General features: G+C 44.9%; 2 protein-coding genes across 3 annotated transcripts; one reads left to right on the forward strand and one right to left on the reverse strand.

The window, feature by feature from the left end:
- The first annotated feature begins 8,347 nt into the window (after positions 1 to 8,347).
- Positions 8,348 to 19,292, forward strand: LOC124252426 (T-cell surface glycoprotein CD3 epsilon chain). Of its 2 annotated transcripts, XM_046685919.1 has the most exons (10): positions 8,348 to 8,395; positions 8,493 to 8,601; positions 10,508 to 10,528; positions 11,617 to 11,631; positions 15,539 to 15,568; positions 15,998 to 16,210; positions 17,037 to 17,204; positions 17,762 to 17,808; positions 18,668 to 18,758; positions 19,128 to 19,292. In XM_046685919.1, exons 2-9 carry the CDS (start codon positions 8,553 to 8,555, stop codon positions 18,722 to 18,724), a joined length of 600 nt encoding a protein of 199 aa, XP_046541875.1. In that variant the 5' UTR covers positions 8,348 to 8,395; positions 8,493 to 8,552; the 3' UTR covers positions 18,725 to 18,758; positions 19,128 to 19,292. The 2 variants fall into 2 exon arrangements, with proteins under 2 accessions (XP_046541875.1, XP_046541874.1); XM_046685918.1 differs by having other exon boundaries at positions 18,668 to 19,292.
- A 3,394-nt stretch (positions 19,293 to 22,686) lies between these two features.
- Positions 22,687 to 27,998, reverse strand: LOC124252391 (T-cell surface glycoprotein CD3 delta chain). The gene is made up of 5 exons (XM_046685807.1): positions 27,865 to 27,998; positions 26,052 to 26,252; positions 25,453 to 25,584; positions 25,104 to 25,147; positions 22,687 to 24,884 (listed from the first exon to the last, which is right to left on the reverse strand). Exons 1-5 carry the CDS (start codon positions 27,917 to 27,919, stop codon positions 24,819 to 24,821), a joined length of 498 nt encoding a protein of 165 aa, XP_046541763.1. The 5' UTR covers positions 27,920 to 27,998; the 3' UTR covers positions 22,687 to 24,818.
- Positions 27,999 to 28,000: the final 2 nt, after the last annotated feature.

Genomic DNA, 28,000 nt, shown 5'->3' on the forward strand with positions numbered 1-28,000 from the left:
CCAGAAAAAGCAGTTTATGAAGTTAAAAGCGGTTTTTGCTAGGGAGAGGAATTGGACTGAGGCGCCGTGGGGCAGGGGACTGTTATACATCCTGCTGTGCACTGCATTGTTTTTAGTGTGTGCATTTATAATTTCCATATTTGAATTTTTTTTTGTTTAAAATTTTAAAGGATTTGACACTGTCACTCCCCTGTTTTAAACCCTTCAAAATTGCTTTCCAGTGCCCTTAGAAGAATCCTTGAGAATCTTTAACAAGGCTTGTAAAGCCCTCTCCATCGGACCCTGCTGAGTTTCAGATCCCATTCCTTGCCACTCCTGCCCACTCCGTCAGTTACCTGTCTTTCTGGACCTCCAGATTCTTGAATGGGCCTCTCTTCCTCATCTTCGGGTTTCCGACATGCTGCTCCCTCTGTCTGGAATATTTACTGTCCTCCCCTACACCTGGTTCTCTCCTATTCATCCATCACTTTTCAGCTTAGATGTCACCTTCTCAGGGAGACCTTCTCTACCGCTGGACTATATTAGGCCCCCCTTTTGTCACTCCCACAGCACTTATATTTCTGCTTCCTCAGCACCAATCTCCTGAAATAATCTGTTTAACGTCCACATTTCCTTTCATCCTCCGTGAGGACTATCTATCTTGTTTCTGCTGCACTGCTAGACTCAGGACATACTGGAGCAGAGTAGACCCTAAGTATTTACTAAATCAATGAGTTTTGTAAATGTTTTCTAGGGTCCCAGCTCTGTAATCTACAACAAGTTAGATAACCTGTTTGAGCCTCAGTTTGCTCAAGTATAAAATAGGGATAAAAATAATACCTACCTTAGAGGGTTGTTTTGAGGATTCAATGAGAGATGTTGGTAAAGTCCTTGGCATGGTGCCTGCCATGGCGTGAGCATCTGGTTAAAGCAAGCTTAAAAATAAAGACTATCGGATGAAGAGCCAAGATGGCGCCGTGAGTAGTCCTCTTTGTCTCTCGCCCTTCGAGTCTACAATTATTTGGACACTTATCGCTTGACAAAGGATATCCAGACAGCATCTCAGGACGTCTGAGACACCCACGCGACTATACATCGGAAGGCGGATGGACTTTCCTCCGGGAGGATGTGGAAATAGGTGAGGGCTCTCCGACCCCGACGGGCAGCCTGGTACCCGCAAGCGGCTTTCTTCCAACGGACGCCCCCAGAGGATCCACACACGTCTAGGGCAGGAGCGAGAACACAACAGAGGAGCGACGGTGGAAACAGGTGACCAGAACCCTACCTAAACCCCCTGCAATTACTCCTAAACGCAGAGGGAAACTTTGGAGTTGCACACCTGAGCCCGCGGGGAGAGTCTCTCCCCGCCATTGGCGGGGGGATCCAGCCTGGTGCTCGGGGCGCCCGGAGGGTCCCAGAGAGAGACACGGAGGGCACGGAGATCTCCCAGCTGCCGTTGCCTGCCCCGTGGGACTAGGGATTGCCGGAGATCTCGGAGAGGACCGGGGTGGGGGGAATTTTCAAAGGCCGGTCCTGCGACCCGGAGGGGAAGCGCCGGAGCTCCGCCCGGGCAGCAGACAAAACTCTCTGTCTGCCGTTAGCAGAGGGGCCACGCTGAGCATTCACGGCTCCGGGAGAGGCCCGGAGAGAATCCCTGAGGGCGGGGCGACCCCCAGCTGCCGTTGCCCGCCCCGTGGGGCTAGGGATTGCCGGAGATCTCAGAGAGGACTGGGGCTGGGGGAATTTTCAAAAGGCCGGTCCTGCGACCCGGAGGGGAAACGCCGGAGCTCCGCCCGGGCAGCAGACAAAACTCTCTGTCTGCCATTGGCAGAGGGGCCACGCCCAGCATTCACGGCTCCGGCAGAGGCCGGGAGAGAAGCCCTGAGGGCGGGGCGACCCCCAGCTGCCGTTGCCCACCCCGTGGGGCTAGGGATTGCCGGAGATCTCGGAGAGGACCGGGGCGGGGTAACTTTCCAAAGGCCGGTCCTGCGACCCGGAGGGGAAGCGCCGGGGCTCCGCCCGGGCAGCAGACAAAACTCTCTGTCTGCCGCTAGCAGAGGGGCCACGCTGAGCATTCACGGCTCCGGGAGAGGCCTGGAGAGAATCCCTGAGGGCGGGGCGACCCCCAGCTGCCGTTGCCCGCCCCGTGGGGCTAGGGATTGCTGGAGATCTCAGAGAGGACTGGGGCTGGAGAGAGTTCCAGAGACCCAGCTTAGTAGCCTAGGGGGAAACCCTACAGGCTCACAGCAGCCTTAGGGAAAGCCTCTGCACAGCACCAGTAGAAGGCACCCAGCCGCCAGCCACAAGGCTGGAAGACCCCAGGGCAAAAGCAGCATAGCTAGGTGTACTAACCACAGACTGTAGAAGATGCCAATAGCTCTCCTGCGACCTATAGAGGACAAGTGAGATTTGGTGGGTGCCGACAGCAACGGAGCGACAAATATAAGTGATCCCACCCCTGGCTGCTGGAAAAGCCCATAACACCGTTGCAGACCCCAAGGAGAGAGCACATCTAGGTGGGCTGCAACAGTAGGCACCTGCAGCCTGAAGCCCCCCTGTGACGGCCCCCACGGCAGAGGAGGGAATCCAAAGGGCCACTGTGGCTACGAAGAGGGGCCCAGGCCCAGTTAGCAACTACGGACAGGATTCCTGGTTGGTGAAATATAAACAGCTGCTCCTCCCACCGCAGCAGCTGAAACAAGTGAAAGGAGCAACTAAACTCTATTTCCATGCGGAGGCACAAATCAACAACATCAAGCAATATGAAAAAATACATTAAATCTCCAGAACAGAAAGAAAGCAACAAATATACAGAAAACAATCCCAAAGAAAATGAGATGTATAACCTAAATGACGATGACTTCAAAACAGCCATCATTAAGATTCTCAATGAGTTAAGAGAGAATTCTGACCGACAACTCAACGAGTTCAGGAGCTATGTCACAAAAGAGTTTGATACGATAAAGAAGAACCAAACAGAAATATTGGAAATGAAGAACACAATAGAGGAGATTAAGAAAAATCTAGATGCTCTGAACAGTAGGGCCGATAATTTGGAGGAAAGAATTAGCAATTTGGAAGATGGCAATATAGAATTGTTGCAGGCAGAGGAGGAGAGAGAAGCAAGACTTAAAAGAAATGAAGAAACTCTCCGAGAATTATCAGACACAATTAGGAGATGCAACGTAAGGATTATAGGTATACCAGAGGGAGAAGAGAAGGAGAAAGGGGCAGAAAACCTATTCAAAGAAATAATGGCTGAGAACTTCCCAAATCTGGTGAGGGAGATGGATCTTCAGGTGACAGAAGCCAATAGATCTCCAAACTTTATCAATGCAAGAAGACCAACTCCACGGCATATAGTAGTGAAGCTAGCAAAAGTCAACGACAAGGAGAAAATATTAAGGACAGCCAGGCAAAAGAAACTAACCTACAAAGGAACCCCCATCAGGCTATCAGCAGATTTCTCAGCAGAAACTTTACAGGCTAGAAGAGAGTGGAATGATATATTCAAAAATCTGAAGGACAAAAATCTACAGCCGAGAATTCTCTACCCAGCGAAAATATCCTTCAAATACGATGGAGAAATAAAAACTTTCCCAGATAAACAAAAATTAAGGGAGTTCATTGCCACAAAACCTCCTCTTCAGGAAATCCTCAGGAAAACCCTCATTCCTGAAAAATCCAAAAAAGGAAAGGGGCTACAAAACCAAGAGCAGAGGAGATAAGTAGAAGGACAACAACAGAGAGTAGCAGCTCTACATCAGAACAGATTAAACCATGGGACGAGAAACAAAGGAAACTGAAAAAAACCGGAAAACAAGACACAAAATGGGAGTGGTAGGCCCCCACGTCTCAATAATCACTCTAAATGTAAATGGATTGAACTCCCCAATCAAAAGACACAGAGTGGCAGGATGGATCAAAGAACAAGATCCAACAATATGCTGCCTCCAGGAAACACACCTCAGCCCCAAAGACAAACACAGACTCAGAGTGAAGGGATGGAGAACAATACTCCAAGCTAATAATGAACAAAAGAAAGCAGGTGTCGCTATACTAATATCAGACAAGGTAGATTTCAAAGCAAAACAGATAAAGAAAGATAAAGAGGGACAGTATATAATGATAAAAGGGACTCTCCACGAAGAAGACATAACACTTATAAATATATACGCACCCAACACAGGAGCACCAAAATTTGTAAAGCAACTCTTAATAGAACTAAAAGAAGACATCAACAACAATACAATAATAGTAGGGGACCTCAACACACCATTAACACCAATGGACAGAACATCCAGACAGAAAATCAACAAGGAAATAATAGAATTAAATGAAAAATTAGACCAGATGGACTTAATAGATATATATAGAACACTTCATCCAAAAACAGCAGGTTACACATTCTTCTCAAGTGCACATGGAACATTCTCAAGGATTGACCATATTTTGGGAACCAAAGCAAACATCAATAAATACAAGAGAGTTGAAATAATATCAAGCATCTTTTCTGATCATAACGCTATTAAACTAGAAATCAACTACAAGAAAAAAGCAGAGAAAGGTGCAAAAATGTGGAGACTAAACAACACGCTTCTCAACAAACAATGGATCATTGAAGAAATTAAAGAAGAAATCAAATATTATCTGGAGACAAATGAAAATGAGAACACGACATACCAAATCATTTGGGATGCAGCAAAAGCAGTCCTAAGAGGGAAATTCATCGCAATACAGGCTCACCTCACTAAACAAGAAAAAGCTCACGTAAGCAACCTCAAACGACACCTAACAGAACTAGAAAAAGAAGAACAAACAAAACCCAGAGTCAGTAGAAGGAGGGAAATAATAAAAATAAGAGCAGAAATAAACGATATTGAAACAAAAAAGACAATAGAAAGGATCAATGAAACAAAGAGTTGGTTCTTCGAAAGAATTAACAAAATTGACAAACCCCTAGCCAGACTCACCAAGAAAAGAAGAGAGAAAGCGCAAATTAACAAAATCAGGAATGACAGAGGAGAAATCACAACAGATACCAATGAAATACAAGAGATCATAAGAGAATACTATGAAAAACTATATGCCAACAAATTGAACAACTTGGAAGAAATGGACAAATTCCTAGACTCCTACAATCTCCCCAAACTGAATCAGGAAGAAATGGAGAATCTGAATAGACCAATCACAAGTAAGGAAATAGAAACGGTAATCAAAAACCTCCCCAAAAACAAGAGTCCAGGACCAGACGGCTTCTCTGGAGAATTCTACCAAACATTCAAAGAAGACTTAATACCTATTCTCCTCAAACTGTTCCAGAAAATTGAGAAAGATGGAGAACTCCCTAACACATTCTATGAAGCCAACATCACTCTGATCCCCAAACCTGACAAGGACAACACAAAGAAGGAGAACTACAGGCCGATATCACTGATGAACATAGATGCAAAAATCCTCAACAAAATTTTGGCAAACCGATTACAGCAATACATCAAAAAGATTATACACCATGATCAAGTGGGATTTATACCAGGGACACAGGGATGGTTCAACATCCGCAAGTCAATCAACGTGATACACTACATCAACAAAATGAAAAACAAAAACCACATGATCATCTCAATAGACGCAGAGAAAGCATTCGACAAGATCCAACACCCATTTATGATAAAAACCCTCAGTAAAATGGGTATAGAAGGAAAGTACCTCAACATAATAAAGGCCATATATGATAGACCCACAGCCAACATCATACTCAATGGACAAAAGCTGAAAGCCATCCCTCTGAGGACAGGAACAAGACAAGGGTGCCCACTTTCACCACTCCTATTCAACATAGTACTGGAGGTGCTGGCCAGAGCAATTCGGCAGGAAAAAAAAATAAAAGGAATCCAAATAGGTAACGAAGAAGTAAAACTCGCGTTGTTTGCAGACGACATGATCTTATACATAGAAAACCCCAAAGAATCCACAGAAAAACTATTAGAAATAATCAACAACTACAGCAAAGTAGCAGGGTATAAAATTAACGTGCATAAATCAGTAGCATTTCTATACACTAACAATAAACTAACAGAAAAAGAACTCAAGAACTCTATCCCATTCACAATCGCAACGAAAAGAATAAAATACCTTGGGATAAACTTAACCAAGGAAGTGAAGGATCTATACAATGAAAACTACAAGACTTTCTTGAAAGAAATTGACGATGACATAAAGAGATGGAAAGACATTCCTTGCACATGGATTGGAAGAATAAACATAGTTAAAATGTCCATACTACCTAAAGCAATATACAGATTCAATGCTATCCCAATCAGAATCCCCAGAACATTCTTCACAGAAATTGAACAAACAATCCTAAAATTCATATGGGGGAACAAAAGACCACGAATTGCTAAAGCAATCTTGAGCAAGAAAAACAAAGCCGGCGGAATCACAATCCCCGATTTCAAAACATACTACAAAGCTACAGTGATCAAAACAGCATGGTACTGGTACAAAAACAGGTCCACAGATCAATGGAACAGAATTGAAAGCCCAGAGATAAAACCACACATCTATGGACAGCTAATCTTCGACAAAGGAGCAGAGGGCCTACAATGGAGAAAAGAAAGTCTCTTCAACAAATGGTGCTGGGAAAACTGGACAGCCACATGCAAAAGACTGAAAATCGACCATTCTTTTTCACCACACACCAAAATAAACTCAAAATGGATCAAAGACCTAAAGATTAGGCCTGAGACAATAAGTCTTTTGGAAGAGAATATAGGCAGTACACTCTTTGACATCAGTTTCAAAAGAATCTTTTCGGACACTGTAACTCCTCAGTTGAGGGAAACAATAGAAAGAATAAACAAATGGGACTTCATCAGACTAAAGAGCTTCTTCAAGGCAAGGGAAAACAGAATTGAAACAAAAAAACAGCTCACTAATTGGGAAAAAATATTTACAAGCCACTTATCCGACAAAGGGTTAATCTCCATAATATACAAAGAACTCACACTGCTTAACAACAAAAAAACAAACAACCCGATCAAAAAATGGGCAGAGGACATGAACAGACATTTCTCAAAAGAAGATATGAATATGGCCAATAGACACATGAAAAGATGTTCATCATCGCTAATCATCAGGGAAATGCAAATCAAAACTACACTAAGATATCACCTTACCCCCGTTAGATTGGCAAAAACATCCAAAACCAAGAACGACAAATGTTGGAGAGGTTGTGGAGAAAGAGGAACCCTCATACACTGTTGGTGGGAATGCAAACTGGTACAGCCACTATGGAAAACAGTATGGAGATTTCTCAAAAAGTTAAAAATAGAAATACCCTATGACCCAGCCATCCCATTACTGGGTATCTATCCTAAGAACCTGATATCAGATATCTCAAGAGTCCGTTGCACCCCTATGTTCATCGCAGCATTATTTACAATAGCCAAGACGTGGAACCAGCCTACATGCCCAGAAACTGATGATTGGATAAAGAAGATGTGGTATATATACACAATGGAATACTACTCAGCCATAAAAAAAGACGAAATTGGCCCATTCACAACAATGTGGATGGACCTCGAGGGCATTATGTTAAGCGAAATAAGTCAGTCAGAGAAAGACGAACTCTATATGGCTCCACTCATAGGTGGAAATTAGTATATTGAGAAGGAGATCTGATCGGTGGTTACCAGGGAAAAGGGGGGGTGGGGGGAGGGTACGGAGGGGGAAGTGGTGTACCCACAACATGACTAACAAAAATGTACAACTGAAATTTCACAAGCTTGTAATCCATCATAACATTAATAAAAAAAAAAATATGATACATATTAAACATAAAAAAAAAAAATAAAAAAATAAAGACTATCAGTTTACACTCATGTCAGCAGATTTTGAGACTGTCACTCTTTATCCTTCCCAACATGGAATACTGTGTTTTCAAATATTTTTGTAAATATTATAGGCAAAAAAAATGGCATCTCATGGTTTTAAGGCAACACGTATTTTCAAGTCAACTGCTTTTGTTAACAAAATGGCTGAATCCTGCTGCTCCGTACCGGGTACACCGTAAAGAAACAAATATTTGGTGCTCCTCTCCCTTCCTGTCACACCTTGTTTTGGGGGGAGGGGTATCTGAGAAGGGAGCCCCCAGTGTGGAGGTGCATTGTCTAAGGCACAGGCAGCTAAATTCCAGGTATTTTTCCCTGCACCTTCAGGTTTTACCGGTCCTCTTTCTCCTCCTATGGGAAGATATGGGGCCCACCCCTCCCCAGCCAACCCAGGTGGCTGCCTCCGCCTCAAACGTTTCCAAGTGACGTAGAACACTGCAGGCCCACAGGCCCCTCCACACTTCCTGTGTGGGGCTCAGAAACCCGCCTCCCCTCCCAGCCTTAGGTGCCTGCTTCGGAAAATGGTGAGTCTCCCTCTCATGTCCTAGCATTGGGAGCAATGGCCCCAGGGTCCTCATCTCCAACAGGCGTCTTGAAAAAGTCTTCTGGTTTCTTTTTCAGAAATAATAAGCCAACTGGCCTCCGCCATCTTAGGTAGCGTGAGTGTCCAGTGAGAGAAGGATGCAGTCGGGCAATCTCTGGAGAGTTCTAGGACTCTGCCTCCTATCAGGTGAGTAGGATGGAATGAAAAGGGATGGTGTTTCTCCAGACCTTGGGAGAGCTCACAGCCTACCCTTGTGCTGCCAAGTGGTACCAAGGAGCCTCATTTACCAAAAGATGTAAGGAACTGTTTGTGCATTGTTAGCAGGGGGAGCTAGGGCTGGAGGCTAATGAAAAAGATGTGGCCCAGGCACTGGGAGAGCTTCCAGAGAACAGCCAAAGAAAAGCAGCTGGGATGATCATATCTACTGAAAGCAAAGAGGCCTCTCTGCCTCCAAGAACAAGCTCGTTCTGTCAGTGAACTGCCCAGCCCTCAAGAACGAGCACAAAAGAGATTAGAAGAACCAACCTTCGCTCCTTGTGAGGAGACTAGATTGCTGAACCCAAACTCTGTGCAGACAATAAAACACCTCATAATTTTCAGTCCTTCTCAGTCAGCCAAGAACTTGCAATTAGTTTAGTCCTTTTTGAAGCAAGGTGGTGTATAAATTGATAAATAACGAAGAGCATTTCCATATATCGTATCAGATAAATAAGATTTTTTTAGAAGCTTGCCATTGATTGAGTCAGATATTGTGTAAAAAAAAATTCTTTACATGTGTTAACTAATTTAATCCTTACCTCCACCTTGGAAGATAAACGTTATATCCTCTATTTTACCGATGAAGACACTGATAACTCAAAGAAGTTAAATAACTTGTTTAAAACCACACAGTTAGGAAGTGCTGCAGCTGATCCGGTAAATCAGGACTGTCTATCTACAAGGCCTGTGCTGTTAATGACTGCAGTACATGAGGCAAAATGGGTCACGATGGTTTAATTTCAGAGATCTAGAAAATACCATCACAGCTGGGGCTCCTATCTCAGAGCCACAGCCATGATGTCTCCACTTCCTGCTCCATCTTGGGTTTCTCAAGCTTGACTATGCACACAAACCACCTGAGCAGCTTGTTAAACTGCAGCTTCTGCTTCAGTAGGTCTGGAGTAGGGACTGCAATTCCACATTTCTAGTAAGTTCTCAGGCTTAATAAGTCTGCTCCTGATCCAATGAATACATTTTGAGTGTCAAGGGGCGGGGTGTGACTCCTGCAAGGAGTGGTCAGGCATTTTCTTAAACTTTCTTTAGTCTTTGCCTGAAAAGACAGAGAGAGACTATCAAAGATCTAACTACCCCTAGAGATTTGGCATCATGAGCGTGTGTCAGGTCTGCTCTGGGTGTGGGGCTGGGGCAGAGGAGGGCTATCTCCCCCACCGCAGAGGCTGTTGATAAAAGAGAGGTCCAGGTTTTCAGAAAACTTTGAGGCAACATCAGGGAAACTGGTCGTTGTAATGAATCCAAGTTATTGCTGATTTAGGGGACTCTGGAGGGCCCAGTGGAAATATGGTCCACCTCTTCAAGGCACAGGCTCTAGATGATGAGTAATGGCAGTTTCAAATATTTCCACCTCTGTCTCAAGCAGAAAAGAAATGAAAACACTGAACCATCAGACAAACAAGATCCAGAGACAGAACAAGAATCTCATCATTTGTACCTAACCAGGAGGTTGTTTTTCTTCCAGTCAGAGACCAATTTTCAAAATGGAGGCTTGACTGCAAAATTTGTTTGCTATTTCTCCAGTCACCCGAGAAACATCCCCAACTTTCTCTAACGTCTGTTCGTCAAATATTGTGTGTTCATGTTTAATGCTAGATGCTCCCTTTCTCTGTTTCATCCCAAGTTGTCCAGGAACCCCTGGTCAATATCCAGCAGTCCATGTCACTTACCTGGGGTATGACAATGACTATGATCCAGCGGGAGTTGGGAAGGACTTAGATGTTCAGAAACGATCAGACTAGACCACAGCACTTTTTCTGCTTAGAATTTCAGGTACTCCCAACATTTACTAACTCTTTTTTTCTTATTATTTATTTTCTAGTTGGCGCTTGGGGACAAGACGGTAAGATGTGCTTTCTTTCCTTGTTATGAAATCAGCCCAGCATTCTTTGTATTTATGAGTGGAGCTTTCTCTAGACGTCCCACAGAGCTTCCACAGAGACCCATAAAAGAGGTTTCTACCATCTTCTCCTTTGCCTTTTCCTCATAAATCTAGAGATGTTCTCGCCAAGAAGAGGGAAGCCACAGAGATCATAGGAAATAATGAGTCTTCACTACTCAAAAGAAAAAGCAATGAGTCTATTAAATTAAGTCAAAAGTGCCAACACTTTTCATAAGTTTGCATTTCATATTTGACGTGAGAGTTTGTAGAGAGGACGTGGCTTGAATGCATGCCCGGGGATGCAATGAATAAAGCTCGGGGGCAGCATTAGAGTGCACACTCAGAATCTCAAGTCCGAATACTCTGAATGTGTGTGTGTGCACGTGTGCTCATGGGTGAACGTGCATATGAGTGTGCCTGGCCTGGACTCACTTTCTCAATCATAGCATAGAGTCAAGAGTATCCCCAATATTGGAAGCCTTTCTATTCAATCAGCTCCTCCAAACTGAGGAAAACAATTTCGTGTTTACAGGCAGCCGCTGTGCCAGTCTGCATTCCGTTGCACTGCCTAATTTGTAGTGTCCTTAGGATCATTTTTTTTTTAACCATGCAGCATCCTTTAAGGTTACTGACAGATGGGACATGTCGAAAGCCCTGATAGGCTTCAAGATAACTCATCTCTTCTGCGTGCTATTTGCCATTTAGAGTAGGTTTTTGTTTATCTTTCATTTATGCCCAGTATAGATTTTTTCCCCCAGCTTTAGCAAGATATAATTGAAATATAACATGGTATAAGTTTAAGGTGTACAATGTAATGATTTGATATATATATTGTGAAATGGTTAGTTAGGATCCATTTTTGTAAATAACCATCAGTTGTTTAGTGCAGGATATAGGGCCCAAAGCAGCTTTTCATATAGAGCCATGGGGAATTTGAAGATCCATTGTTTTCTAAAGGTTGAGGGAAGAGTCCCAACTTGTGGGAGCAGGGTCTGATCTTAGTAGCTGATAGGAGAATTGCTAATGGTTTCTTATTATTTCCTTTTCAGAGACTGAAGAAACTGGTAAGAGGATTTTCATTCTATACAACCTCTTTTCAAACATGGAGCAAAATGGTCATAGAGGACAATCACAGCAATAAATACTGAGAACCAGAATTATTAGAGGGAAAATACAATTATCTTTCAATAGGATCTGTGTTAGATGTCCCTATGTTTGTTGCTAACTGTCACGTCTGGTTATAGCTAAATATGAGACATATTCCTGAGCATACATTCAGGGAAGAATAAACATGTGGTTGTAGGGTGGAGTCACCATGAGTTTTTGTGTAAATCATGAGTTCATTGAAGGCAGAGATGGTGTCTTATTTACCTGGCCCAGTGTCTGGTGTACAGCAGGTTCTCGATGATTTTTTTTTTTTTTTTGAGGAAGATTAGCCCTGATCTAACATCCGCTGCCAATCCTCCTCTTTTTGCTGAGGAAGACTGGCTCTGAGCTAACATCCGTGCCCATCTTCTTCTACTTTATACGGGGGATGCCTACCACAGCATGGCCTGCCAAGTGGTGCCATGTCCACACCCGGGATCCAAACCGGCAAACCCCGGGCCGCCGAAGCAGAACGTACGCACCTAACCGCTGAGCCACCGGGCCGGCCCCTCAATGGATATTTTTTTAATGAATAAATAATCACATGAAAGCATCACTAATTCCTTCCCCTCTAGATGGTCTTGATGGTCTTGTGTGAGAGACAAATAATTGATAATATAGTGTATTGCATGATATGATACGGGCAGATACAGAGTAAAATAAAATAGAAAGGGAGGAGTGGTCAACTCAACAGAAGGTAGTTGGGGAAGGCTTCCCAGAGGTAGTGATTCTTGAGCTGAGTTTTAAAGGATGAGCATGAGGCCGGCCCCATGGCCAAGTGGTTAAGTTCATGCGCTCCACTACGGCTGCCCAGGGTTTCTCTGGTTTGGATCCTGGGCGCAGACATGGCACCACTCATCAGGCCACGTTGAAGCGGTGTCCCACATACTACAACTAGAAGGACCCACAACTAAAATATCAACTATCTACTGGGGGGATTTGGGGAGAAAAAGCAGAAAGAAAAAAAAAGACGATTGGCAACAGTTGTTAGCTCCGGTGCCAATCTTTAAAGGATGAGCATATATTTTAGGAAAGAAGAGTATCTTAGGCAGAAGAGATAAGGCTGTGTAGTGTGAGGTTAAGAGTCTAACTCTGAGGCTAGACTGCCATATTTGAATCCCGGCTCAACTTCTTACTTGCTGAGTGTCTTTGAATAATTTTCTTAACTTCTCTGTGCCACAGCATCATCTGGTGTCAAATGAAAATAATAATGATACCTAACTTGTAGGGTTGTTGTGAGGACTGAATGAGTAATTCACTTAGAACGTTATCTGACATACAGAAGGCAGTAGATGGGAAACATGCAGACTAGATAATAAGCATTAAAGTTGATTAAGCATGCATGTTCTAGGTATTGCCCTAAATATTTTACCTGAATTTCCTTGTCTAATTCTCCTAATATCCCTCTTCCACAGACAAGGAAACCAAGGCTTGGAAATTAAATAAATAGTCCAATCACAGAAATAAATATAAGTGCAGATTTAGCTGATACTGGAGCTCATTTTCTTAACCGTTGTGAAACACTGGTTATATATAAAACCCTTGTGAGCACACATCCTATTTCTCAGCCTAGACATCTAGGCCCTTGTATGAGCATGTGTAAGTCTAAATTCTGCTACTGAATTTGTGCCAATAAAAGTTGTGAGCAATTTTCTTTACATTTTTTCTTTTCTTTTTTTTTTTTTTTTTGAGGAAGATTAGCCCTGAGCTAACTACTGCCAATCCTCCTGTTTTTGCTGAGGAAGACTGGCCCTGAGCTAATATCCATGCCCATCTTCCTCTGCTTTATATGTGGGACACCTACCACAGCATGGCTTTTGCCAAGCGATGCCACGTCCGCACCCGGGATCCGAACCAGTGAACCCCGGGCCGCTGAGAAGCGGAACGTGCGCACTTAACTGCTGTGCCACCGGGCCAGCCCCAATCTTTACATTTTTTTCCAAAAAACATACCAAATAGAGTGAAATGTCTATTTGCTTTTAAATTATTTTATCTATGACTTCTAGTTTATTTAACATTTCTAAGAAATATCAGCGCTGAAAAATTGTTTCTAAGTCAAAGTAATATCGACTATCTATTGTCATTATGCTCAACTCCCAATTATTAGCAGATGGATAAACCTGGAGAATGACTTGTTTACATTTCATATGATCTCAGCTGGAGAGCTGCCTGAGCAACTGGGTCAGAACTCAGTTCTGTTCTCCATTGTAGCAGGACCCAAAGGAGGAAAGGAAGAAAGTAACTAACATTTTCCTTGAGCATCTGCTATGTGCCCTCCATTTTCACCTTCGTAATCCCTTTAATTCTCACAAATACCCTGTGAGGTGAATGTTTTATCTCCATTTCCCAGATGAAGAAACAGAAGCTCAGAGAATTTAAATGACTTGCCCCTGGGTCACACTGCCTAAGGTAGATCTGGCATTCAAACACACGGCTTCTGACTCAGTCTAGTGCTCTGTCCCCAATAGCATACTGTAGCAAAATGCCCCCAACAGGGAGAGAGCTGTCTCTGAGCATCACTGCCTCTCCTCTCTTCCAGCTCTCATATCCGGGCTTGAGCATAACCTAGTGCTGCCCCGCGTCCCAGCCACAAGTCTTCCAGGAAACGAGGGTGCACTCAAGCCCCACCTCCAAGGGCAAAATTGCCTGCCGTAGGGATTGTGGCTGGATTCCCAAATTATATTAGTGGATTTCAGTTGTCCATACCAATAGTTCCTCCCTCAACAAAAAGAATTGAGAGTTGGTTATACTCAGAGATAATTTAAAATAAAGCCATTTTTTATTAAAAGAAAAAAAAAACATTCCCTTGGGGCCAGCACCATGGCCTTGTGGTTGGGTTCGGCATGCTCTGCTTTCGGGGCCCAGATTCATGGATTTGGATCCTGGGTGCAGTCCTACACCACTCATCAGCCATGCTGTGGCAGTGACCCACACATAAAATAGAGGAAGATTGGCACAGATGTTAGCTCAGGGCTAATCTTCCTCAGGAAAAAAAAAAGAACCATTCTCTTAAAATGTGCATAGTACTTCACATAATTTAAGGGCAATAACAGAAAAGTGGTATGGAATAAGAAGAAAGACATTTGATCTCTATTGTGATGGACTCAGTTATAAGAAAGAACTTCTGGGGCTGGCCAGGTGGTACAATGGTTAAGTTTGCATGTTCCACTTCACTGGCCCAGGGTTCACCAGTTTGGATCCCAGGTGCGGACATGGCACTGCTCATCAAGTCATGCTGTGGCAGGTGTCCCACATATAAAGTAGAGGAAGATGGGCACAGATGTTATCCCAGGGCCAGTCTTCCTCAGCAAAAAAAAAAAAAAAGAAGAAGAAGAAGAAGAAGTGGGGGATTGGCAGCAGATGTTAGCTCAGGGCTAATCTTCCTCAAAAAAAAAGAAGAAAGAAAAAAAGAACTTCTGAATAATGAAAAAGAGGTAAGCCTGAGAATCAGTGACTCAAAGATGTGAAGGTGTTTATCTCTGAGAAGACCCTTTCATATCTATCTGGAATAAGGTTCTTGGAAGAGGAGAAGTTTGAAGACTTCTAGAATTTTTCAGTCCTAGGATTTTAAGACTTTCTGAGCTTCAGTGGATCTGGACCTAGGAGCACAGCTGGCGTATTCTCGGTCTGATGTATCTGAGGTGCATCTATGAGCATACCTCTTGGGCTAAGTACATACCTCACCTTAAGGCTTGGGGATCCCTACGTAAAGGATGGGCCCTCTTTGGGAATTCTTGCGGACAGTGTCTAGTCCCACTTGAAAAATTTTACCTACAATTAAACTTAAACCAAGGATGTTTTCTCACCACTCTTTCCTTTTTTCAGTTCCAGAAAAACCCGCATCTGGACAGAAAAGTAAGTTTATCAGTCTTTTGTGTGTGTCCTTTCTGAGGATGCAGCTCAGTGGGTAGAGAAGGAATTGATTGAGACAGATTAACCCCAAGAACTGAGGTCCTCCCAATATTACATTTACAACTCCCATTTTGGACACGTTCCAAATAGGGACTTTTCAGGTTTTTCTTTATTTCCATTCCCCTCTTCCCAAGTCCCCATGCCCGTGCCTAAATTCTGCAGTCACCTTCGGAAGGCCCTCTAACTCCCCTTCTCCCACATATGCCTTCCGTATCCTCTGGCCAGGGGAATTCCCTTCTGATAAGAAAATCTAAGACCTGCATGATAGACGACTTTCTGCCTTTGGTTGGTTCTTTTGTTACTAATTTGCCTTTTCTGAAATCTTGCTGGTTTCTCCCTCCAATTCCCTTTCTCTTTTCTCCCACTCCCCAGGATATGAAGTCTCCATCTCCGGAACCACTGTAAAGCTGACATGCCCTGAGAATTTTGGAAACGAATTAGTATGGGAAATAAATGATCAAAAATCTAAGGAGAAGGACCAAACACTAGTACTGGAGAATTTTTCAGAAGTGGAGAACAGTGGTTACTATATCTGCTACCAAGAAAGCTCAGAGAAGACCCATTATCTCTACCTGAAAGCCAGAGGTAATGTAGGTCTCCAGAGCAGCCGCTGCTAGACTCTTTAGGGAGGGCCATCTCAATTATCTCCCCTAACGCAACTCAGAGTCCCCTGGCATCTTTGTGCTTCTCCTGTACTCAATCCTGGGACTGTCTGGGGCCACACAGCATCGATGCTTTCTGAAACATAAGGTTAAACACCAATATGGGGCTGTCGGGGTAGGCTCAGTCAGCACTAGATCTAAAGCAACAACTTTCCAAGAGGCAGGATTGGGCCACTCGCATTGGATCACATCCAGAAGTATGGCACACCCATAGGAGTTTATCTGATGCTTTATTGAGAGAAATTCTTGAGAGGGATTTTTGCAAAGCAGACTCAAAGCCACTGTAATAAAGTGTCATAAGCTAAGGCATAATAATAAACAATAATGATAGCTAACATTTATTGAGCGCTTATTAAGTTTTAAGCACTATACCAAACACTTGCCAGGGATTTTTTTTTTTCATGTAATACTCTCAACAGCCATATGAGTCAGGTACTACTTTATTCCCATTTCATAGATGAGGGAAACAGAGGCTTTGTGAGGAGAAAACGCATTTCACAATGTTCACAGCTAGTGAGTAATGGAGCTGGGACTTGAACCCAGGACTTTCTGACTTCAGAGCCTCTACGTGTAACCATCTCACTTTGCTCGTTGTTACAAACACATGGAAAGGGAGGGCTCTGGCCGTGGCAAGCATGTGAGTATTGAAAGGAGAATCACCTTCATTTGTTTCTGCCTCATCTCCAGCGTCCTTGTGTCTGCCTTTCTCGGTGATTTCTCTTCCTCTCACACCCCGCTGTCCCCCGCAGTGTGTGAGAACTGCATGGAGGTGGATCTGACGGCAGTGGCCACAATCATCGTAGTCGACCTCTGCATCACTCTGGGCTTACTGCTGCTGGTGTATTACTGGAGCAAGTCTAAAAAGGCCAGGGCCAAGCCTGTGACGAGGGGAGCAGATGTTGGCGGCAGGCCCCGGGGTAAGACCATGGACTTGGGTTGGAGGAGATTGCTGCTGAGGGCGGCGGTGTCCAGCCTGGGCCAGGATGGGGGGGGGAAGTCCATGGCTAGGTCAAGAAAGCTTCTATAGAACATTCACTGTATTGCCAAGAGCTCAACAGATGGTTTCACATCTCAGATCACTCCTGTCCTTCCCCCCAGAAAAGTGCAAAAAAGTTTATTAACAAGACGAGCTTCCTCAGATGCCTGTCAGTGTTCTGGAGTAACCAGATTCCACCCCCAGTTTGTGGGGAGAGAGACTCTGGGAGGTTAGTTCCTGCCTTTTCCTTTCCCTTCCCCCATGGGAAAGGAAACAATGGAAGGACCTTGAGCTGAGGAAAACCACAGAATGATAAGAATAATGTGGGGGTTATTAGAAATGGGATAAAAGAAGGAAAAGAGAAAGGGTGGCTGAGATGGAAAAAGGGAGAAGTGGAGGAGAGAACAGAGGGGTTTGCCATCCTTGCTCTGGGTCTTATTGCCACAACATTGGTGTTCCCTCATGGAAATGAATTCTTTCCCCCTCCCTCCTCTGCAGGACAAAACAAGGAGAGACCCCCGCCTGTTCCCAATCCAGATTATGAGGTAATAAGGGATAGACTGGAGGAGGGGGTCTTTCTAGGGGAGAAGAGGACAGGTGGGACAGTCCATCTGGCCTGCAGACACTTCAAAGCCCTTCAGTCGGGGCTCCAGGACAACCCACCATATGCCCAGCTCTGCCTCCTTCATGGTAGAATAGGACCATCTCAAGGGCAGCGGGCTTCCATAACCACAGGGGGGTAGGGGGCGACACTCTTCGTTCTCTGGCTTGTTCATTAGCTGGGATACAGCCATGTGGAATACCATATATGCAAATTCTAACATGATAAACTCAGGACTGATGTTCCACCAGCACCAAGTCATACCAGTCCTTGAAATATTAAAATACTTCACTGGTAAATAGCCCCAAGCTTCCCCCGCCCCCAACACACACTGCCAGACATCACAGCCTCTCCCTCACTGGACTGTCTCTTGATTTAGCAACTAAAGAGTTGATGTCTGGCATAGCAGAGAACCACCAGGAGTTTTCTGATGGGTTGGTGTGTGTGCAATACCAAATCGTTAAATATTTTGAATATCACACTTGGACAGATTCAACAAATATTTATTGAGCACTAGGCAAGCATGTGATATTCACTTTCAAATGAGTGACCTCATTTAATGCTGACAAAAGCCCTGAGAGGTGGGACTTTTTTAGATTCCCATCTCTGAAATGGGAAAGCTGAGGCTCACAGGAGGAGGTGACCAGATCAAGTCCATTACCAGTCAGTGTCGAGTTAGAATCTGAGCCTGCCTCCGGACTCCTAGTCCAAGGTTCTTTTCATTGCACTAAAGCTAGGCCCTTCTTTCTTAGGAACTATTTCCTCCGACCTCACCGACCACCCCCTTTCTATTCCACTCCTAGCCCATCCGGAAAGGCCAGCGGGACCTGTACGCTGGCCTGAATCAGAGAGCCGTCTGACAGTTCCTGAGGACACTGCCTCCTGCTGGCCCAGGTCTGCTCCTCTCCAGGCACCCTGCCACTCCCTCTTCCCTGAACAAGTCTTGGACCCCACAGGAGAATCATTCCGCTGCCTCATGTGGAACTCACATCTGCAGCCTTGTCCCCAGCTCTCTTCCTCCTGCCTTCTCAGCTAGCGCCCCATCCTAGGATCTTGCTGCCTCATTGTCCTTTGAAACATCATCGCCCCTCATCCCCTCACACCTGGGCTGCCCTCTTGTCAGGATATTTATTTCTGTTATTCACCCTCTCCCCAATTCCTTCCTTCCATGGTAGACATTACTTCTCCCTTCAGTTGTCTCCTTTTCCAGCATATAAGTTGCCCCCATTCCCAACTATTCCGTCTATCTTTCTATTTTTCCAGCTCTCCCTTTGGCAACCGTCTGTGGGAATGGACTAGGTAAATGAGCCAGCCCTTCGCTCCCTCCCCCCATGTCTCCACTGTAGACCCCTGGATGTTCGTTTGCATCTCCATGAATGTGCTAGGCTCCTTGTCAGCTGAGACAGAAAAGAAATAAAGTGTATTTGGCTGAAAGAGTTGCTGTCCCTCTTTTCTGGGACGCCCTCAGAGGCTGCTTTGTTTCCTGAGACAGCTCAGGTCCTCCCTACCTGGACTAAACCCCCAGCTATGATCCCAAATGCAAGTACTAGCTGTTTTCACAGCTGGTGGGGGTATTATCTCAAGCTCTTTTCAGAGAGGGCATCAGAGAATAAATAAAATAGAAAGAGAGAGACAAAAGAGGAAGGAAGGAAGGAAGGGGGAAAAAGAGGAAGGAAGGAAGAGAAAGAAAGAAAGAACAATTAGCCGTTTGACTAACTTCTCTTGGAGAAAAACATCAAGGGTGGCAGAGAGTGACTGATGGGCCCCTGATGGCATGGTCAGTTCAAAAAAATGCGTGAAACAGAAACAGAGGCCTTAAAAGGCATATGAAGGCAGCTGACGAGAAGAGTGGAGGTGTAAGGGGGCTGGGGGCTGGGACGCAGGTTTCCACAAACTGCCTCGAAAAGGAAAACCCCGTGAGCCCGGGCTGCGGGAAGTGGGAGAAGGAGGTGCTGTCAAGCCGGTACCACTCCCTCCACTCTGAGACGCAGCAGCTTGCAGCAAGAAGCAGGCTGCGGTTTAGCAGCCAGGATGTGGGCTGCACTCTGGGCGAGGGTGAGAGAGGTGCAGCAGCAGCCAAAGGCCACCGTGGGAGGGCTTCGTTCTCCGTCTCCCGGGGCACACACTCAGCTTGTAGAGAGAGGAGGCCAGAGCACTGAAGTTCTGTCTTAGGCCAGCTCAAGCCGTGGCTCTCTTCTCTCCCTCTCTGCACTCAGAAACTTCCCTGCTGACCACAGGGCTATTTATGTGTATGATCAAGGCTAAAAAAACCATCTGTGGTTAGCAGCCCTCCACATACTGTACACATTCAGCCTTGGGCTTGTGGCTACAGTTTTTATTTGTTGGTCTCTGCTGAAGCTCTACTCCTTTCTCTCTAAGTACTCAACACTTAACGCTCATAAGAAGTCTCCTTGATGTTGACCATTACTAGCTGCTGATCAGCAGGCTGGCCCAGGGGTGGCAGTTTTGTCCTAGGTATATTTGACGGTGCCCGGTCAAGGGGAGTTGTGGCTCAGCATGATAAAAGCAATAGCAACTAACATTTAGTGAGCATCTACTAAGCTCTAGAAATTGTGCCTAGCACTTTACACGTGTTATCTTATTTAATCCTTATGACAACTCAACAAGGTGGAAGTTGTTGTTCTCTTACAGATGAGGATATGGGGGCTCAGAGAGGTTAAGTCTTTTGCCCAAGTTGCATAGTTATTGAGGGACAGAGCCAGAATTAGCAGCCAGGACTGTCCAACCCTGGTACAGAGGTGAATAGCTACCCAGTGCCAACTGTGATCATAAAGAATTCTCTGCATGTTCCTGACTTAAAAGCTCTGTATTTAATCGTTTAGGTATTCCTTCCATGGGCACTGTTGTGAGCACTCGTGTGGCAGCCCAGCACTGTGCTAAGTGCTGAGGAGATATAAATAAAACAGTTCCTGTCTTCAAGGAACTTGCAATTACGTAAGAGTGGCCAAGTATGTAAAAAGTTAAGAGCAACAGAAGAACAAATGTGATTAAGTATCATGAGTGCCGCAGTGTGACCGCTGTTCCCAGGAGGAACAGAGAGCTGAAGCGGTCCAGGAAAGCTCCGCGGAGGAGCAGAGACTGAGGAGAGACTTGATCTGGGCCTTGAAGAGAAAGATGGATACAATTTGAAGACAAAGGAGAAGGCACTCCACTCACTGAAGATGAGATAGACAGCTAAATAGCCCTTTAGCTAGTAAATAAGTTGAATTTATAGTTAAAAACCTTTCCACAAAGGAAACTCCAGACCAAGATGGCTTCATTGGTGAAACGTACCAAACATTTGAGCAAGAAATAGTGCCAGTTCTATGCAAACTCTTCCAGAAAATTAAAGAAGGATTACTCCCAACTCATTCTATGAAGACCAAATTGAACCCGTGTAATGGTTAATTTTATGTGTCAACTTGGCTGAGCCATGGTACCCAGTTATTTGATCAAACACATCTGGATATTGTTGTGAAGGTATTTTTTAGTTGAGATTAACATTTAAATCAGTAGACTTTGAGTAAAGCAGATTACTCTCCATAATGTGGATGATCCTCATCCAGTCAGTTGAAGGCCTTAAGAAAAAACAGACTAAGGTCCCCTGAGGGAGAAAGAATTCTCTGCATCTCCAAACTGCCTTTGGCAACATCAACTCTTCCCTGAGTCTCCAGCCTGCCAGCCCACCCTGCAGATTTTGGATGTATCAGCCTTCACAATCGCATGAACTAATTCCTTAAAATAAATCTCTCTCTCTTCTCTCTTCTCTCTCTCTTTGTATCTGCACACACACCCTATTGGTTCTGTTTCTCTGGAGCACGCTGAGTAATCAAATGTGATATCAAAACCACACAAAGACATTACAAGAAAAGAAAACTGCAGACCAATATCCCTTATGAATAGATGCAAAAGTTCTTCACAAAATTTTATAATATACAAAAATACATAGTGATCAAGTACAGTTTATTTCAGGAATGTGGTATTGGTTTAACAGATCATGTCACCAAGTAATTTACCCTATTAACAGACTAAAAAAGTAAAACCATATAATCATCTCAGAGGATGCAGAAGAAACGCTTGACAATAATCAATAGCTATTTTTGCTAAAAATTCTCAGCAAACTAAGAAAAAGAAGGGAATGTCCTTAACCTGTTAAAGGGGCACCTAAGAAAAACCTACAACCAACATCATACTTAATGATGAAAGACAATGCCTTTCCCGTAAGATCACAAACAAGGCAAGAATGTCCTCTCTCCACTTCTATTCAACGTTGTACTAGAGGTTCTAGCCAGTGCAATAAGCCAAGAAACAGAGGTAAAACACATCCAGATTGGGAATGGAAAAGTTAAACTGTCTTTATTCACAACCAACATTATCATCTACGTAGGATGTCTAACAGGATGTACCAAAAAAAGCTACCAGCATTAATAAGTGAGTTTAGGAAGTTTTCAGGGTACAAGATCAATGTACTAAAGTAACTGTATTTCTATATATTATCAATGAACAATTGGAAATTGAAATTTTAAAAATACCATATACAATAGCATCAAAAAATATAAAATATTTAGGGCTAAATCTGACAGAAGATGTGTTCATGGATTGGAACACTCAATATCAGTAAGTTGTCTGTTCTCCCCAAGTTGATCTATAAATTTGATGCAATCCTGATCATGATTCCAGGAGACCTTTTGTAGTAATGAGAAGTCAATTCTTTTGGGAGGGCAAAGGACTGAGAATAGCCAAACTGCTTTCTTTAAGAGTTGTAACCCAGCCTTTCCAATCCTGAGTATTTATCCAATAGAAATGAAAGCATACGCTCACATGATGACTTATACACGAATGTTCGTAGCACTTTATTTGTAATAACCAAAACAGGAGACAACCCAAAAGACTGTCAACAGGTGAATGGATAAGCAGCTCGTGGTATATCCATACAATGAAATACTAATGAACAATAAAAGGGAATGAACTATTGATGGATGCAACGAGATGGGTGAATCTCAAAAGAATTATGCTTAGAGTAAGAAGCGAGACCAAAAACAGTACACATTATATTATTTCATTTATATAAAATTCTAGAAAAATTAAAACTAATCTATAATGACAGAAAGCAGGTCAGTGGTTGCCTGGAAGGTGTGGAGATGAGGAGAGGAAGGAGGCGGGGATTCTGTGCAAAGGGGCAGAAGGAAACTGGTCAGGGTGTTGGATATGTTCATTATCTTCACTGTGGTGATGTTTCATGTGTATATGTGTGCCAAAACTTATCAAATATTACACTGTAAATATATGCGGTTTATTCATGTCAGTTTACATCAGTAAAGGTGTTTTTTAAAAGTACAAAAAAGGGAGCCGAATGGCTCAGGTGGAGGGCAATGTTTCTCAACCTTGGCTTCACTTGAGACTCACCTCAGGCCGTTTTAAAAGTCCTGATGCCCCAGCCCAATATACTGCAATCAGATTCTAGGAGTGGCACCCAGGCATCAGTATTTAAAAACTCCCCAGGAGATTCCAACGCGCAGCCAATGTTGAGAACTGGCGAGAGGTATAGGGAGACGTAAGAGCATATGAGGAATGCCAGGTGAAAGGAAGTGTGCAGGGTGTGGGAAGGATCCAAGTGTTGGTGCAATACAACCACGGAAGGGTTGCCCAAAGTGGAGTGATCCAATGTGAAAACAGGACCTAGGGTTAGGAGGACTACAGTAGTAGTAAGGACATAAAGAGTAGGAATAAATCATATCCATGAATGAAACGTGTAGATTAGAAGTTCATCCTGTCTCTAATAAAAGTAGTCTGTGTCTATCTCAAGGAGATAGTGGGCAGAATCATCCAGATCTGCGGTTATGTGGTTGTTAATCCTTTTCTCCTTTGGGAAGCCTGGTCTAGGAAACTCCCACTCTCATTAAACTGTCCTGAGGTTCACTAAATTACTCTTACTCAGAGAACAAACTCTTATCCCACTTATGGTAGACAGGAACAGGCATGAAGGACTCAATAGTCTAAGTGGCCTCAGTTCTTCCTCTAAACCAGAGACTCTGAATTGGGGCTGCTTCAGAATCACCTGGGGACTGCATGCCTAGAGTGGGGCCCAAGTGTCTATATTTTTAACAAATCTCTCAGGCTCCCAAAGTTTTAGAATCATCACTAACCCACTAGCTGAAGATAAGCTCTATTAAAAATATCCCAAGCCCCCACCCAGTCTCAAATTCCGGCTTCCCAAGAGAGTGGAGAGGGATAATGTGTTTTAACTGATATAGGGTTCCTGATAGCAGTTTATCATGCAGAAGTCAGGGCCAGGTCTTGGAAGGTTCTGGGGAAAGAAAGACAAATGATGCCTTCTATACAGGAGAAAAGAGTACTGAAGGGGCCTGGGCTGAGACCTCTTCACAGCTAGTGGCTACCACTCCACAGGGGTCATAAATCCAGGGCCAGTCCCTTAGCAGAAGGGGGACTTTGTGGTCACCACACTCTCTGAGTCTTGATAAGAAGTAATCCCCAGAATCCTTGATGTTTCTGCCATCTCTGCTTATGATGTCACGGAAACTTCTGTGTGGCTGGGTCTATAAACACCAGCCGGCCCTCAGCTGTGATAAGGAAGCCAAAGCCTTGGAAGGGTTGTGATAGTGGACTGGAAGCAACAAGTAGCCGAGGGAGTGTGGTGGGGCAGACCCTGCACCAAAGGAGCCCACCAGGCCAGAAACACCAGTGGGACAGGATGTGTTGGGAGACTGCCCATCACACTGTCCACATGGGGCAGAGGAAGGGAAGTGCAGAAGGAGGGACACAGGTGGGCAGGGAGGGCAAAGGCCCATCCAAGTCAGGATATCTCCCGTGCCTTGCCCAGGAGCCTTGAAAAGTCCAGGTACCTGCTGAGTGAAAGAAGACATCTTTATTGCCTGAGCAAGGAGAGAAGGGACAGTGAATAACCGATACTCCTATAAGCCACCAGTCTCGAGTTCACTTCTTCCGAGGCCAGTTTTCACCAAGACGACTGTACTGAGCATCACTCCGATCTCGAAGGGGCTAAGAGATGAGAAGGAGGAACAGTGAGGCAAGGTCAGGACGCTCCTGGGGAGGACCCCAGCAGGCCCCAGAGATGAGTGCTCATGCCTGACCTTTCCAGACCCCCAGTAATGAATTCCCCACTAGGACCCTTCATACATACACATAACACCTAGTGTCAGCCTCTCCATCCCCTCTCACTCCTCCTCCCATTCTTGTCTCTTTTCCCTCCTGGCTCACCTGATAGAGCTGGTCATTCCTCAACAGAGCTTGAGCATCAGCAGCTAGAAGAACCAGGGAAAGAGAGTCATCAAGGGCCTGGGAGGATGGGACAGTGGGATCCCATGAAGACTGCAGCGGGACTGCAGCTGGTTGCACCCTCAGAAGTAAGCATGAGCAATATGGGCACCCAAGTGCTTTCAATAACCACTTGAAGGGTCCTTAGAAGGTTGCAAGAGTGACTCCCAGATGAGACACGGTCCACTGCCAGTCCCATTCCTTAGGAGGTGCACACTCACATCTACACCCATACCCAGAACACTTGTGTGCGTGCATGCACACACACACACACTGTGTCCCTTCCACTTACCCCTCGGGAGCCTTCCAGTCTCATGTCCAGCAAAGCAGTAGACTCCCAAAGCAAGGAGCAGAGTGGCAATGATGTCAGTGATGACAATGCCAGCCAGGGTGGCTGAGTCCAGCTCCACACAGTTTTGGCACACTGTGAGGGAATGGAGGCAAGAGGAGAGATGGAGAGCCCTCAAGATCAGGGAACCCTCTCTGCCCCCAGGGCACCCCAGGATCTCTCATGCCAAGACCCAAACTTCAGTAAGATCAGGAAGAAGTCCTGCTGATGGTCTTGTTACATCCACCTCTACCCTTCATTCCGAGGAATCTCTGAGGAGAGCCAAGAAGTAGTCTCAGCTTTATAGGAACTTATATAAGGCAGTAGGCCAAACTACTCTCCCAAGAAAGCCCCTACTGCTTGGATCAAAAGGTCCTTCATGTTCTTTCTCTGTTAGTTAAGCTCTCTCCCACTCTAAGGGCTCCAAAATCTGGCTCATATCATCACAAGAGTGACCCCATTATAAGAGAACAGATTGGTCCACCACAGCCCCCTCCAGCTAGAAAGTTCTCACATCCAGAGACCCCATCCATTCCAACTCAAAGGGTTCAGGGGGCACATACTTCGATAATATACTTGCAGAGAGGAGTTTTCCTTGGCATCACTGCACATATATGTTCCCCGTGGGTCCAGGATGCGTTTTCCCAAGTCCAGCCCTCCTTTGTATGGTGTTCCCATCGTTCCCTCTAGCTGCATGATGCTGCTATTGCACTTCAAAATCAGTCTCTCCTCAATTTCGTCCATGTCTATCTTGAAAAGGCTCACTAAGGAAAAAAAAATGCTACAATTGGAGCCAGCTCTGTGGTCTGCACTAGACCCCTTGTTCTGCTGAGGTTCATACTTAAGAAAGATCACTCCAAGTCTAGGATAGTTGATGGTTTCTAGTGAGAAAGAAGTCACAAGAGAAAGGCTTCAGAAGGTTCCCAAGAACTGCAGGGCCCGGGAAGTACACAAGGACGCAGTCCAAGCAGAGAACAGGCCCTGATGGACACAGAGCAAAAGAGGAAACCATGGAGCTGGGTTGATCCAAGAACCTTCCCAGAAATGAGTTCAGACCACAGATTAAAAGTACGAGGGGAGCCACACTGCCGAGACACCCAAGAGATACGGAAAGGCAGAAGAATGTTCCTCGGTTGGAGATGTCCACATTTTTTCTCTAAGAAAACTTCTAATTCTACTTCCCAGCCACCTACAACACTCCCACTTAACTTCCTACCCTCTTCCTTCCCCCTGTGTCCCTCCCCAACAACTACCAAGGGAATGAGACTCTCACTATTAAAGCCTTTCCCAGGGCCAATGATGGTTGGGGGTAGGGGAGAAACTGGTACGAATTAGCAGCCCGGTGGTCCAGAAGGGGACTCAGGGCAATTCCTATGTAAAAATTTTTAGTTGTGCTACCTTTACTAGGGGGAGGGGGACAGAAAAAAATTTTTTTATTGAATCCATTCTTGGGGCTCCACACAAGTCAAGTCTTGTGGGGAGTTTAAGGGCTAGAGGTATGCACAGAATCTTTCTAAATCCACTGAATAGCTTCAACTGAGAGCATCTCCACAGCCCACGGAGGCACTGTAGTCTGTAACTCCAATCCCGGGGAAAAGTGGAATCCACAGTCTCCCTGAGCTTCATACTCAGTTACCAATCTGGATACAAGAACATCCTCTAGAAAACCCCCAAAAGAGCTGTTTCTCGTGCCTCTGAAGCAGGTCAGGAGGATAGGTGTGTATACTCATGGAGACACATGTACATCAGATGTTATACATCCTACAGTCATGCCTTCCTTGGGGATCTATTTCCAATGGAAATCTTGGATGTTACAAAGCAGCTGACTGCTAGGGTAACCATTCATCCCAGCTTGCCTTGGATTGAGGGGGTTCCTGGGACAATCAGTTTTAAAACAGGCAAACCAAGATGAGGTCATCCTGCTTCCCACAATCTGCCCTCCCTCCTGCTCAACCTAATGTTAACTTTTCTCTTAAAGCATTCCCGAGTGCTGGGGCATGGCTCCATGTGGTGACGTCATGATGGCCAAATGACTAAGAGTCCTGGATCCCAGAGGCTGTCTGCCCCAGAAGGAACAACGCTCCCATTACCAGCCCTAGGCTCGGGCACGCACATACCGCCATGTTGCCTACAGACCTCTGGCCTAAGTCCTACAGAGAGACATTCAAAACCAAGGTGCACCCCTAGCTGGAGTCAAAGCCAAGAGCCTATTTCCCAGACCCTGTGCTACATCTCAACTCTGCCCTCCTTGACAACCCTGCCTGGTGAATCGAAACTAGCATTGAGAAGGACTTTCAAGTGGACCTCACTCCAGGTGGTAATGTCCCTCTCAGGTCCCTTCTCCAACATGCCCCCACCCACCTGGAGAAGCCTTACCTTGGGAGAGAAGGGCAGCCAATATCAAACTACCCAGAAATCTGCAGTGTTCCATCTTCCAGGAGAATTCATCCAGCAGATAGACTCAGATCACAGAACTATCAGCCAGAGTGAGAGCTGTGCTCCCCCAACTGAC

Source organism: Equus quagga, chromosome 14 (genome assembly GCF_021613505.1).
Source record: "Equus quagga isolate Etosha38 chromosome 14, UCLA_HA_Equagga_1.0, whole genome shotgun sequence".
In the NCBI taxonomy this organism is placed as follows: domain Eukaryota; kingdom Metazoa; phylum Chordata; class Mammalia; order Perissodactyla; family Equidae; genus Equus; species Equus quagga.

Bases quoted from the DNA above. Each gene is read 5' to 3' on its own strand.
- LOC124252426 (XM_046685918.1), top strand. From the start codon at position 8,553: ATGCAGTCGGGCAATCTCTGGAGAGTTCTAGGACTCTGCCTCCTATCA. The intron at 15,569-15,997 runs GTAAGTTTATCA...CCCACTCCCCAG, and splicing joins ACCCGCATCTGGACAGAAAA to GATATGAAGTCTCCATCTCC. The intron at 17,809-18,667 runs GTAATAAGGGAT...TTCCACTCCTAG, and splicing joins TTCCCAATCCAGATTATGAG to CCCATCCGGAAAGGCCAGCG.
- LOC124252391 (XM_046685807.1), bottom strand. From the start codon at position 27,919: ATGGAACACTGCAGATTTCTGGGTAGTTTGATATTGGCTGCCCTTCTC. The intron at 26,253-27,864 runs GTAAGGCTTCTC...TTTTTTCCTTAG, and splicing joins GGCTGCCCTTCTCTCCCAAG to TGAGCCTTTTCAAGATAGAC. The intron at 24,885-25,103 runs GTGAGCCAGGAG...CTCATCTCTTAG, and splicing joins GGAATGACCAGCTCTATCAG to CCCCTTCGAGATCGGAGTGA.